The following is a 14,647-nucleotide window of genomic DNA, read 5'->3' as shown; positions in this document are numbered from 1 at the left end:
TGATCTGAGTGAGCAACCCTCAGATGTACTCTAATCTAGCCCTTGCATAATTTACACAATATTCCTTTTGAATGCTTAAAGAACGGGCCCTCCTACAGAACAGCCATCAAGGTTGGCCTGAGGAGCACGTACTCAACCTGAAGGAAGCTCTCTCGCTCCTTCCAGTACAGTGAAGCAGAGGTGCAGGGAACAGCTGGACAGACAGAACCGCAGGAGCAAGGAAGACCTAGGAGCCCCAGGGAGCACACTGGAGCAACAGGGACACCCCTTCAGATGAGAAAGAGGTGGCCGCTGGCAACAGAAAACTGAAGTAGCAGCTAAAGAGAACCGGGAGACACTGAGGCCCCTTTAGATAGGAGAGGGGTTTGGGAGACTAGCAGTCTAGTGATAAAATGGGGGAAGCTCAGAAGTAAATGGCATTGGAATAGTCCCCCAAGCCCCTGACTGTCCTCCTGATTGGTCTGGTCTTGGATAACAAGGGTTAATTCTCATTTCGTGCTTTCATAGCACCCTCTGCAAATGTGGCTAAGGGTGGGTGACTGTGGGATAGGAGAAAGACCTACAGAAGATAGTTCTTTACCAAAATAAGGCCTAAAAATGGACGCTATGCACTTTGATCTCTATCTTCAGAAGTCACAAGAGCGTAAAAAACCTGAAACCACTATTTCTCAATATGCTGTCTCTAGATGAAACGTTCTCATTTTTATGTTATACTGAAAGATATATGTTGCAAAAGAATGGAACTTTATCTGACTACACATATGAACAAGCAGTCTATTCCAAGGTTATCCTGCTTCCAAAACTAGAAAGATGTAAAGTAGAAGAAAGACAAAGTACAACGTTTCACTCTTAAAGCTGTTAAGTTACCCTGTTTTGATAAACATGCTTACCATGCCATGCTTTCATAGCTCTTAATTAACATCTAAAAATATCTTTCTTTCCTCCTGCCTTCTGAAGGATTGTCACACGCTCCTGGGTTCTTGTCCCAGCCAGGCAGCATTTTCCTACATCACAGTGATGAATATGTAGGAGAATGTGTGCCTCAGTATCCTTAGACCCCAGTTATACCAAGTAAATATAATTTTAACAGCATACCTCATTAGACTGCCAAAGTATTAACCAGATTTTAATTTCTGAACGTTTCTTAGCATGCATTTTAAATTGACACATTTTTAACACTATCTTTCTGCGTTAGATTAATGTAATGATCTCTGTTTCTCATGTAAAGCTAATATTTTGCCTAGTTTAACCTTTTAAAAAATGATTTAAGTCAGGGACAATCACAAGATGAGACTTAGAACTTACGAAGTCTGAGACGTATTTTCTGAAGTGATAATGGAGGGGCACCCCCAGCTAAGTTTCTTAAAACAACAATATCCAGAAAAGGTAGATTTGGAGTATATTTTATTCTTACAACAATGGCTCACAACAAAATCAAAATAACCTGGCAACTCTAAGGAAGCACATTTTGTGTAATCAAAGTTAAAAAGCAACATCAATGCGTGTAGCTTCCTTTAATTAGATTCAAGGTCTGAATCTCTCTCTCTCTCTCCCTCTCTCTCTTTTTCTCAGATCCCTCCCTGAATCAGTAGCAGAAATGACCACCATTAGGACTCTTGTTTATTCTGGAAGAACTGATAAGGTTAAAAAACTTAAAAAAAAAGGCACCTGGCTGTCTCAAACACATGCCTGACAGGCCAACCAGTCACAAGAGTGAACTTATTTAATCAAGCAGGAAACTGAAGTCATAGCTATTTGTACCTGATGTTCAGCCATCTGGCTTTCTGGACTCCTGCCGGGCTCTGGGCTCTCACTGAGTTTCAGCTCAATGGCCTCCATCTTCGTAGAGATGGACTGGAGGGAGTCCTGGTACTTCTGCTGGCGTTCCAAAGCTTCATAGAGTGTGCGCTGCTTCTCACTTATCTACACCAGAAAAGGGATATTACCCAATGCTTCCCAGCCCCTTATCTTTCAGATTACAACATTTCTTTCTTCAGTGCTTTACCTCTGTGGCCCAACATAGGGTATTCAACTGTGGACTGGATGTGTAAACTCTCCGCATGTATTTCATAAGACAATCGCTAAGGTTACTGGTGTCTGGTGGGCACAAACTAGTCCACCTTGAAGACTTACCACATTCTTTAAGGTTTCCCAAGAACGCTGCAAATCACCCAGTTTGGCAGTAGCGGATGGCTCCAATCCTGGTTCATAGAACTCCTGGGATGCAGATGTGCTGGGGTGAATTTTTGCAGCATCTGTCTGCAACCTCTCAGCAGACAAGGCTTGGTAATATGCAATGTCCTGTGAGTGCAAAGCACAGTATTGAATTAAACGAAAAGACAAAGTCTAGATTAATATGCTCTGGGTACTGTTGGTCATGTCAAGGAAAGGTTTCAGATCTACACCTTTCATGGGGCACTACAAACTAGTAAATTAGTAGTAAACTCTCGTAACAAGAAAAATTTAAAGACTGTATCAAAGCACACTATAATTGTTTCAGAATTTGGGTTTATATATATCAAAAAACAACTTTACCAGTATTTCAAGTTGCCAAAACTCATTCTTATTCTATGTTTGTTAAATGGAAATACAAAGGATTTAAGCAGTACATATGTATTTAAAGGTTGATTAGAATAGCAAAAAAGGAGAATCTTAATGATCTAGTTTCTAAAATGTTGCCGAATGTATTCATTAAAGTTTTAAATAATTTAAAAAACTACGTGACTTTAATAAAATTAAATCTACAGATGCAGCCAGATCTCCACTATTTGTGGGTTCATTATTTGCAGAATTAATTTAAATATTTTGATATTAAATAAGAAAAATGTAATGCGGAAGTTACAACTACTCTAAGAAACAAATGATATAAAGGTTTTCTTCTATTCATTTCCTTAAAGTAAACACACACAAAAAATCAAAGTGAATGATGAAATATCATGCTTTCAAATTTTTTAAATCTATTATAAGTAATATTACATATTTTATTTGTACTGATAAAATTTACTTTATCAAGAGATATAGTAAAGATATATCAAGAGATATAGTAAAGATGGTTTTTAATTGTTTCTACGGTTATTTATCTGTATTTCAGTAGAAATTTAATTGGGGGAGTAATTGCTATTATAAAGTTCATTGTTTTTGCAGTTGTACTGTTGAAGGGAATTATGTCAGCTTAAAACACCTGAGTCTTATTGATAATCATGTATTGGTAAAAAGTATTGAAGAAGGCTCCAGCCATCTGAGAAACAAATGTAGCAGTGTCATGCGGTAGAATGAATTCAGACTGGGACAGCTGAGATTCTAGCGAAATTCTCCTCTTGTGTAGCTATATAATTGGAGCAAATAACTTATATCTTGCACACTGGTTCGCTCGTTGGTCCAACCTTGGGTGGGATTGAGGATTATATGAAATAATATTTGAGTGACTGTGACAGATTCTACCAATTTTGTTGTTGTTCCTGAGGTCTCCAGATGAGTCCCCAACATTTATTGATGATATTGGAACATGGAGACTGCTTCCTCTTTATTCCTAACCCTGTCACTGTCTTGAGTGAATTACTCTTCATGTCCTTAATAGGTTTAGATCCATTGATCCTCACTCACTCCCACCCCACTTCAGTCCTCCACACCCTTGTATGCTGCCATCGCTCAATTGGACTTTTAGTTATGTCTAAAGTTACTTAAACCCCTTTCTTGCCAAGACTCTTGTTTCTCTTACTCTTTTAACCTTTACTTCATCCACTTGGAAAACTGCAAACATGACTCAATCCAGAGTCATATATGCATGTGTGTGTGTTACTAACACACACACACACACACACACACACATACACATGCAATCCAAGCTGTCAAGGAGATACTACAACTTCTCAAATGTTCAGAAGTCTGTGTATATTCACACTCACCTTTATCTTATGCTTGCCAGTTTCACTGCTTAAACCTGACTCTCCCACAGACTCTGAGAATCCCATAAACTGCTTTTTCAAGGACCTTGGTCTATTAACATCCTCTCTGGCTTTGTTGACTTTCTCTCTTCCATCCAAAAACACCTACACACACTGTTTCTTTTATTTGTTTTCTTGAGGGATATCACATTTTCTAAAAAGTCCGTAATTCACAATGTGATGGATCGTCACACGTGAATGCACTTGCACACACAGGCTCCATCCTCATTTCTTTGTTTTCTCCCTTTCATTTCATAATCCAACTTCTGAAAGGGTGATTTTCATGGGACTTTCTCACCCTCGATCCACTTCTAAATTCCAGTTTGGGCTTTGATCCTGATGACTGCAGAGCTTGCTCTCACCAGCTCCTTCTCTATGACAAAAAATGATGAATTTTCATCCCTTCCCTTGCCAGACTTCTAGCATTCAATGGCACTGACAAACCCTTTCTGGAAACACTTTCAAAAAAATCTCTCTGTTCTCCCGCCAGCTTTCTAGTCATTCACTCTTTCTCTTTTGTAGTTTGTTTTCCACTCACTCGCCAATAGTGGTGAATTGATAAGCTCCAGACTCACATATCCAGATGTTCATGCATATCCTGTAGGCTCTTCAAAGTCACCATTTCCAAAAGGAACCAATTTAGGAAAAAACAATGAAGTATTATCCATCTTGCAATACACAGAATGCCTTCTCACTTAAGCTACAAACTTGGGATTTATTCCTGATTTCTCCTCCCCCTTGACATCCACTGCTTACGGGAGGATGGAGTGCTAACGATGCGTATCTCGGCCACAGCCTTGGTTCAAGTTCTCATTACAGTAACAGCTTCCTAACTCAAAGGTTGCAAACTGGCAGCTTCTGGGCTGCCTGTGACCTGCACACATTTAGTGTGGCTTATACAATGTTTTAAATTGTTTAAAATCTCTCTTCATGAAGATAGAGAGATTTCATTAAAATTCACATTCATAGCTTGTTTTGCAAACCACAAGGTATGGTAACACTGGGCCCTGTGTCTTTGTCAAAGTAATGCTAACAGAGGAGACATTGCCTCATTTAGGTGGAGCAGGAGCTGTCCAGGCCTCTGTAGTCCCTCCTGGCCTGTTTCTCTCATTTTTATCACCAGGGTGGACCAAGCATGAGACTGTGTAACTTCTGTTTCTAACAGCTCCCCTGGCTCTGAATTTGCACACTTCTATTCTCCTGTCCACATTGATCCAGAAGTATCAGTTCTATACACAGCTTCTCATTACATTCCCTCAGTGGTTAAATATTAGCTTCTGGAGGAAGCTGAAATTCCTTCCTGTGGCATTCAGGGCCTCCATGATGTGGTTCCCATAGCCCTCTCAGTCTCATTTCCCCCCTCTCCTCCTCCTCCAATGTTTCTCCAATTACACTGAAACTATTTGCAGCTGCCTTGATGGGCCATTTTGCTTCCCGCCGCCACAGCTTCCCACAGGTGGTTTCCTCTGCCTGAAAGTCTTTATCTCACACGACCCAACCTCACTTCAACTGCCTAACTGTGCTCCTCCCTTAAAACTAAAGGGGGCCATCCTTGACCTCTGCCTGACCCCAGCCAGTTCAGGTGCTTTCTCTAGGCCCTCCCACAACACGGTGCTGCCCTCGGCCACACCACCTGCCACCCCGTCTTGTAAGCGTTTGCCTGTCCTCACATACACTGTAAGCTCCCTGAGGGCTGTCTGGGTCGGTGCTTTTCGTCTTCATCCTGAGCACGTTGTGGAGTGTTTGGCAAGTAACAGGCAGGCCTGTATGTTCATAATAAATCATGCTTGTAAATGCACTTTTATAAATTCTATTATTTTATATACATGTAAAGTAATACTATTACTGTCCACAAGGAAAAGCAGGAATGGCTTTAAATGGTGTAAACATTTTACATTAGATACTCTATTATAAATACAGAAGGCCCCCAAAAGAGCTAGAATAAAATAAATTTATTGCAAATAATTTTTTTCTGGCAGTCTCTCTCTCTCTCTCTCTCTGTGTGTGTGTGTGTGTGTGTGTGTGTGTGTGTATGGCTCATGCCTACAGATAGGAATGACAACTCTTGGTTTCTTAAAAGGATTTGAAAATATGTCACCTTTTATAGATGATTTCTATTTATTTGAGGTACATACATTCAATTAAAATAAATCAGTACTATCAATAACTACTAAAGTCAACAGTTGATGTAGTGAGGAGTCACTGTTAAAAATATGTTTCTCATTGCTTATGTGCCTAAGTTTTAAGAGTTATGAGTAGATTCCTAAGGAAATAAATTTGGACAACTGTAGCTACTATTTGGTCAGCATTTTCTAGTTTAAAAAGCACTTTCACGATTAATGTCACATTTCATTTTCACAATGTTGTGAATTAAGTAGTATTGCTTCTCACTTACAAATGAGGGTATCAAGGGACTTCCCAGGCACACTCAGCTTAGAGGAGGAAGAGCTGCAACTCAGTGTGAGCTTTTAACTTGAAGGCCAACGACTTTCCCATTACACTCTTGCTCCCTCTTTTCAAATCTATTCCTCTCTCAGCTCTTCTGCAGAGTCTAAGCCTTGGCTTGCTTCTAAGGGGAATCAAGAAGCCTGCAGCAAAATCTAGGAATGCCTCGGTATTTCTACCTTCAAGTAAGCTAAATTGTTATTACATTTTAGCTAATAGCTACTGTCAGAGACAGAATACACTGACTGTGAGTGGGACCAGGTAGTTACATAATGGAGATCTACTTGCAGGAACAGCAGGCACAAAACCTTTTTTTTTTTTTTTTTTTTAACAACTGTGATTTTATAAAGCAGTTCTATTTGGCTGCTCCCTGAAACAGCTGTATGCATTCTGTGCACAAAACTCAGGGTTTTTAATCTGAAAACTGAAACTTAAGGGGATCCTACATGTCTTCCTCAGTTTCAAGAGACAATTTTATAAATCCAGTGCATCACTGGTCATGGTGTCATATTTTTTCATTGTCTTCTACCTTACATTGCTATACAAAAATAACATGTGGCCGCAATGATGGGGTTGATTTGTTTGATGAACACCAGGCATAATACATTTCCTTTTTAACAGCTCCCTCAGAGTAAAGCTGTCTGTCTTAATCTAAGTAAAGGCATTTTACCCTACTTTGCAGCATCACATGTAAGTATTTTAGATTAACAATGCAATTTAATTGATGTTTTCCTGTGACTAGGGAGAGGGGAAGAATTAAAACAAAGCCCAATCTCACTGAGTTTTAGGATCTGATGAAGCTTTGCGGTTAATGTCAAGAAATAATAATAGAAATGTTTGCATGTTTCATCATTTTTAGGGCACTTTCATGTATACTTTGACACTTCGCAAGAAGTAGCATGGAGATCTACAGTTTTAGAAAAGGTATATTCTTTCCACAAAGTCTCAAATAAGTATTTATTATTCAGTTCAAAAAATTTGAGAACCTAAACCCTATTAAATAGAATAATTTTTTTCTAAATAATAATCAGCCGACTATAGCTCAATTTCTCTAATAACATCTGTAACCATAGGGAAGGACAAATCATCAAAGAATGAGTAATACATATTTTAAAATCAGAATTTGAAGAACACTTTCCCAAATTCCCCACGGATCCCTGAACTTCTCCTTTTATGTTGCTGTTTTTAGTTTCCTCTGATCACATTGTTATTATCTGTCCCACGTCTGCCTTTCTCTCTAGACTGTCAGGGCCTTGCAGGTAGGGCCATGCTGACTCCTTCTCAGCTGCATCCTCAGGAACCAACACAAGGTTTCATGCTGAGTAGGTGTCAGAATGTATTCGATGAATGGATGAGTTGATAATTTCCCTAGAGCTATCCTGATTTTTACCATGAGAACTGTGTAAGTGTATTAACTAAAGGTTTCATCACCTTGATGTTCCTTTCCTTTTTTAATGAGGGGGGATTCTCTTTATCACAGAAATCCTGTGACAGTCTGAATGCTTCTGCTTTAAAATAAAAGTAATATAATTGAATTATAATACAGGTTATAAAACATTTGGTCTGTTTAATGCTTCTCCCTTAATAATACATATCAACTTCTTTGAAAAAACATAATTTCATAGGATAGTTTACATTTTTTAGTTGTCTTCACTAAAAAAGTATTATTTAACGTGCATTAGAAGTTTTCGGTTACTATAAACGCATCTTTTTGATTTCTATCTAACATTTGACATAAAACCTTTTTGACATTTAATTTAGTATTATCTACATTTAATACATGGTAAAAGGCTTCTTATAACAAAATGGTTATTTTATTTTCCCCATTTTATATAAAATAAAATTTAAGATTATTGAAAGATAAACACTCAAATCTACTAGGCATTCAAGTATAAATATGGCAGACATTCCTTACATTGGTACACAAGTTGCAGATAAAGAAGTCTGACATAATAAATAGAAGTTTCCTGTCTTCAAAATCTGAGCTGGTAAATGCCAACACTATTTTCAATGCATGTTATAAAGCCATTGAATCATGTTATTTTACAATGGTGACACACATCTTTCATTTTCTGTTGGATGCAGAACCCCATTCCAGATGATTGCTGGAAACTAAGGCCATAATGTCTTAAAACAGGGCCTTCTGGGCTATCATTCCCATGACCTAATTTTTGTTCATCCCATTTTCTGTAGCCCAGGAGAGGAGATGACATACTGAGACACATGACAATCATAGTTTGTGCAACTATAACACCTAATAGTGTGTCCCTGGAACCAAATGCAACAAAGTCTGAGATTCACACCCACGATCTAATGGAAACAGAGAATGGAGTCCTGCATCTGCCCAGAGATTATTGCTAGAGGAATGCCAAGTGGGAGGTACCTGGTTAACAGAAGCATCTGTATTAGCCACAGGTGAAGGGGAGCGACAGGCAGGTGGAGAGGAAATCTCACTGTTGGTTCCCTCCTCCCCAGACTCCTCAGTGACCGGTGACAGCAAAGTGTGACAGCGACCTGCAGTCATCTGCCACGTAAAATGTAGCCCAAAGGACATGAAAATCAATTAGCTATGTTAACGTAAGTCCCGTTCAGGCATAGACCAAAACAGAGTTAATTATAAAACGAAGGTTAAAATTACTGGGACCCAAATTCACATATTAATCCTGTGTTAGTATTTAAAAGTTCTGTCTTCAAGAGAACATGATGCTAGTAATCATTTGTAAAACAATCAGGGATGGGGGTGCATAAGACATTGAAGTTTTGTTGTTGATTAAATACTTCATTATTTTCCTTTCTTTGGAGAGTTTGTGGCTTTATAAATAACTGGAAAAATCACGAATCATACAAATGATGAAAGCTCTACGAAATAAAGCTTGGTCTTTCGCGGACATCTCAAGTCTCAAATATGGTAGGGAGATAAATGCACCCAAAGTACTGTATTGCCAAATGGGCTCAGGTATGGTTACTCATTACCTGAGGCACAGCACATTTGAGGGAAAATACACAGCACTGGAAAACATTATAGTCAGCAAAATACTCAATGCATTTTAGATGTCGAGTGTATAGGAAAATAGTGGTGCAGAATAGAAAATAACAAAGTTGATTTATTTTAATCCAAAGCCAAGCTTTAGATGGTCTGTTTTCATATTTTTCTAATAATAGCTGTTCTTCTAAATTGTATTACACATTTATACAGTAGAGTACATGCACATATGTAGTTAGCTAGTTAGCCTGGAAAACACAACTAAATATATATGCCATGAATTTCCCATCCCCCAGACAACTAAAACACTGTGCAAATAAATTAATGTTTAAAGCTCAGAGACTCTCAGTATTATTGCGAAATTATAAACAAACACAGGGCAGACCTCTGACACGTTAAGTAATTCAGCTGTCTGGAGCACAGTTTCATTTTAACTGTCATTGTTTACAGTGTCAAAGATTGGCCCGGCCCAACGGTAGTCAAAGAGAGTTAAGGAAACTGTTCCTCCCTCTGAATCTGCAAGATCGAAGGCTGGTCCCTGAAATCAGCCACGGAGAGGGAACATAAAGCCACTCGCCAGGTTCCAGTCAAAGGGCAAAGCCGCGGGGACCCACTGGATCCTTACCATGACTACAGAGGGGTTGGCCGAAGGCGTGGGGAGGAGCTCCCCATCCAGGTCCTCTGTCCCTTCCGCCAGCCCCTCGACCTCGGTCACCGTCAGCAGCATGGTGGCGTGCTTGGCTTTCATCGTCAGCATCTTGCACTTGGAATTCAAAGAAGCGATCTGCTCCTGGTAGCCCTTAATTTTCTGCGCCAGCTCCTGAGGAAACATTTCCCCCACCGGGGTGTCAGAGCAGCATCAAAAGGAAACAGAAGTAGTAGCGTTCATCTTCCTGCAGGGCGGGCCAATGAGCGCACAGAGCCGCGCGGGCCCGGGAGGCAGGATGTGGAGGCGGCGAGTCCTCCTGCATCTCGCTACCGAGCCAGACCGCGGGCTGCGCGGCGCGGCGCAGGCACAGCCAAAGTGCCCGGGCCCGCGTCCCCGCGTGGGTACAAAAGGAGAAAAGAGGGGTTGAGGCCGAATGAGTGGTTTCTAATCGCGAGAGGCCCCATATGGAATCATGAACTTCCGCAACATTAGGAACTGACCACTTTCTTAAAAAGCAGAAAGCATCTGAAATTACCAGATGGTTCATGCCATGGAAATTAGGTCATGTGATGGCTAAAACCACACCAAAAAAATGCAAGGCTCAGCTCTTACCCTACTGAGCACATTCAACAGAGATGACAGTCATTTATTTTACATAGGGTCACACAGTCAATAGCCTGTCTGTTCCTATGTCCCTAAGAATTTTTTTTTTAGATAGGCTAGATATTGCATATGGAAATCCTAATTTTTAATGCAGATTGACCCCCAAATAAAATTTTGTATATTCATCAAATTTTCTCTTGCGCACTTCATCATGTCTCAAATGTTGCCGAGGCTTTAACTAGAACTTTAAACTTGAAGTGCAATTCGGATTTAGTGTCTTTTAATTTCATTTGATTTTGAAAAAATAATTTGTTTTTGTTTTTGTTTTTGAGCAGACAAGAATGAAAAAATATATTATGAGAGATAGAGGTTTTAAATATTTTATTAAGAGCTTATTGGAAATATATTCTGGATAGCACATAGCCCTTAAAAAGGTAACTATAGATTCATTTTAGGAGTATGGTAATTCTAAAATATTAAAGTTTTACTTTCTTGCTTAAATATTTTAAGTATCGAATATTAAAATTATACTTTATTGCATCTTTAAAAAAATGAAAATACATATTTCAAAACATGATTCCTAAAAGTACAAAACTATTATTCCTTTTTATTTTTTTATTTGGCTTCTTTGTTTGAGAGGCTGGCATTTATTGTATGCATAGAACAGATTTTGTGGGCCAGGTGCAGTGGCTCATGCCTGTAATCCTAGGACTTTGTGAGGCTGAGGCGAGGGGATCACTTGAGGTCAGGAGTTCAAGACCAGCCTGGCCAACATGGTGAAACCCTGTCTCTACTAAAAATACAAAAATTAGCCGGAAATTGCTTGAACCCGGGAGATGGAGGTTGCAGTGAGCCAAGATTGTGCCACTGTACTCCAGCCTGGGCAACAGAGTGAGACTCCATCTCAAAAAAAAAGAACATACTTTGTGACAAAAATATTAAATTGTAATGTCTTTAAAATAATTGTGTACATACATACACATACATTCATATATATACACACACATATACACATGCACACACACATATGTACACATAGTCATCCCTCAGTAACTGAGGGGCACTGGTTCCAGGAACCCTCTTAGATACAAAATTCACAGATATTCCAGTTTCTGATGTAAAATGGCATAGTATTTGCATATAACCTATGCACATCTTCCCAAATACTTTAAATCATCTCTGGATTACTAATAATACCTAATACAATGTAGATGCTATGCATTATAAATAGTTGTTATACTGTACAATTTAGGGAATAATGACAAGAAAAGAAGATCAACATGTAGAGATGCAACCATCCTTTTTGCTCCTCAAATATTTTCCATCCATGCTTGGTTGAATTCATGGATGCAGCACCTATGGATATGGAGGGCTGACTGTATGCAAAACACACGCGTGCACATGCACACACACACACACACATACATACATTTTGTTATTATTGTTGTTTTGTTTGTTTCCTCCTGCCCAACTGAAGCTGAGTGGAGGGAAAAACAGTCCAGCAGAACTCAGCCAGCAGGCAGTCTTCTTGACTCCTAATAGTATAGGAATTGTTAAAACAAGGATTTAAAAAGTAGAAATCATTGCTTCTTTACCTCTGGGGATGCAGTTAATTAAACCTAATAGGATTTTTAAAAACAGTGATTGAATAGCTATTTACTATATCTCGTCTAGTGGCCAGCACATGGGTACTCAATAATTGACATTTACTGTAACTAGTTAATACTAGAAAAGAGCTCTAGCAGATAACTGGACTCTTTGAATTTCAAGTCACCAAGCTTTTGCACAATAGTTTGCCATTGCACAAAAAATTTAAGGAATCTTTTTTATTATTTTATTTTTTTTTATTTTTGAGACGGAGTCTCGCTCTGTCACCCAGGCTGGAGTGCAGTGGTGCAATCTCGGCTCACTGCAACCTCCATATCCTGAGTTCAAGCCATTCTCTTGCCTCAGCCTCCCAAGTAGCTGGAATTATAGGCATGCACCACCATGCCCAGCTAATTTTTGTATTTTTAGTAGAGACATGTTGGCCAAGCTGGTCTGGAACTCCTGATCTCAAGTGATTTGCCTGCTTTGGCCTCCCAAAGTGCTGAGATTACAGGCGTGAGCCACCGTGCCCGGCAATTTGAGGAATCTTTATGAAATAGACGGAGTTAGAATTAGGCCTTCCACCCTTTATAATCACATGGCTGGGCACAGCTCCCTGCTGCAGTATCCTGCAAAGATGTGCCCACACTGACAGCAAGTGACCATTTCTTAAGCCGCAATTCTCAACCTTATTGTGCACAAAACTCATTTGGATTGTTTCTTTAAAAAATGCAACTCTGGTCATCACTTTCAAAGGTTTTGATTTACTAGGTGTATGAGAGTCTGCATTTCATAATTAGCCCATGTGACTCCAATGCATGTGACTTCCACTGAGAAATAGTACTCTACCACTTACTTCTGTAAGTGTAAACCTCTTGTAATCTCATTACCTTCGAGGGTTGGTTATTCAAGCTGTGGTCAAATTCACTAAAATAAAATGGAACACTTGGTTTAATGTTACCCATTCTCCTTATAAAATTTCTGAAAATGTTTATAAAGGTAGGAATTTCAGGTAGAGTGGCCACTGGAAGACAAGCAGCCCTCTGTGGCTAGTCTCCGGTATTCAGGAGCAGGCTTTCCGCATCAGGTGGAAAGAAAAGAGGTGTGAGTGTCCTCTCCTATGATTTAAAAGTGACAGGATGATTTTTTTTCAAATTAAATGCAACTTTTGAAAAAATATTATTATTATTATTTTTTGAGACAGAGTCTCACTCTGTTGCCCAGGCTGGAGTGCAGTGGTGCAATCTTGGCTCACTGCAACCTCCACCTCCCAGGTTCAAGTGATTCTCCTGCCACAACCTCCCGAGTAGCTGAGACTACAGACACCGTCACCACCCAGGCTAATTTTTGTATTTTTAGTAGAGACGGGGTTTCACCACATTGGCCAGGCTGGTCTCAAACTCCTGACCTTGTGATCCGCCCACCTTGGCCTCCAAAAATTACTGGGATTACAAGTGTGAGACACCGCACCTGGCCAAAAAATTATTTTTAAAAGTTTGAATTCCTTAGGCATAAATCAATGATCAGTTATTTTTAAAGTTATTTGTAAGAAAACTAGATTCACCATAAGATTGAAATTCAATTAAAACAAGACAGAAAATACAGGAAGAAACTCTCTTCCCAATTTGTATGTTATCATCAGTTAAGCTTTCTCCACTCAGCACTTTCCTTCCTGTGTTTGTTTGATACATACAATGAAGCTCACACAGGACTGCATCATTTTTTACATGAAAATGTGTTCTAAGTCACAGTTGGTTTAAAACTAACAAACGTAACATGGATGTTCAGAACTGTGGAAGAAAATGTGACAAAATAAACAGCTCACTGGACCAAGAGTCAGGAAGACATAGTCCACTGCTGACTGAGCTGAGTTCACTCTGTGACCTTGGGGGACTCATTTATTTTCCTGGGACTTCATTATTCTCTTTTGTTTAATTAAGTAGCCTAGATAGTTTCTGTTACAGTGGAAGAAAAATCACAGAATTTGGAGACAAAGATACTGAGATTGAGTCTAATTTCAATCAGTTACTAGATTTGGGAGCTCAGGAAGCCACTTTTTTCTAAGTTCAGTTTTTTTGTCAGTAAAATAAAGATGATTTTAAAAAAATCCTTACCCCAGCCAGTCGTGGTGGCTCACGCCTGTAATCTCAACACTTTGGGAGGCCAAGAAAGGTGGATCACTTGAGGTCAGGAGTTCGATACCAGCCTGGCCAACATGGTGAAACCCCGTCTCTACTGAAAATACAAAAATTATCAGGGCGTGGTGGTGCGCGCCTGTAATCCCAGCTACTCGGGAGGCTGAGGCAGGAGAATCGCTTGAACCCGGGAGGTGGAGGTTGCAGTGAGCTAAGGTTGCACCACTGCACTCCAGCCTGGGCAACAGAGCGAGACCCCATCTAAAAAAAAAAAATATATATATATATATATATATATATA

At 39.5% G+C, this 14,647-nt stretch overlaps 1 protein-coding gene across 1 annotated transcript in view; it reads right to left on the bottom strand.

The window, feature by feature from the left end:
• Nucleotides 1–14,647, bottom strand: part of LOC116463206 (nesprin-1) — a 532,426-nt gene that overhangs the window by 179,471 nt on the left and 338,308 nt on the right. The window contains exons 90-94 of the mRNA XM_032146204.2: nt 10,352–10,523; nt 9,998–10,227; nt 8,773–8,913; nt 2,134–2,301; nt 1,762–1,923 (exon numbers count right to left, since the gene is read on the bottom strand). Of these exons, the coding sequence (XP_032002095.1) occupies nt 1,762–1,923; nt 2,134–2,301; nt 8,773–8,913; nt 9,998–10,227; nt 10,352–10,523 (873 nt within the window). The remainder of the gene's footprint in view (nt 1–1,761; nt 1,924–2,133; nt 2,302–8,772; nt 8,914–9,997; nt 10,228–10,351; nt 10,524–14,647) is intronic.

This window comes from Hylobates moloch, unplaced genomic scaffold (genome assembly GCF_009828535.3).
Source record: "Hylobates moloch isolate HMO894 unplaced genomic scaffold, HMol_V3 SCAFFOLD_29, whole genome shotgun sequence".
NCBI lineage: Eukaryota > Metazoa > Chordata > Mammalia > Primates > Hylobatidae > Hylobates > Hylobates moloch.
Note: the sequence above shows the minus strand (reverse complement) of the source record. Positions and strands in the feature narration are given on the sequence as shown.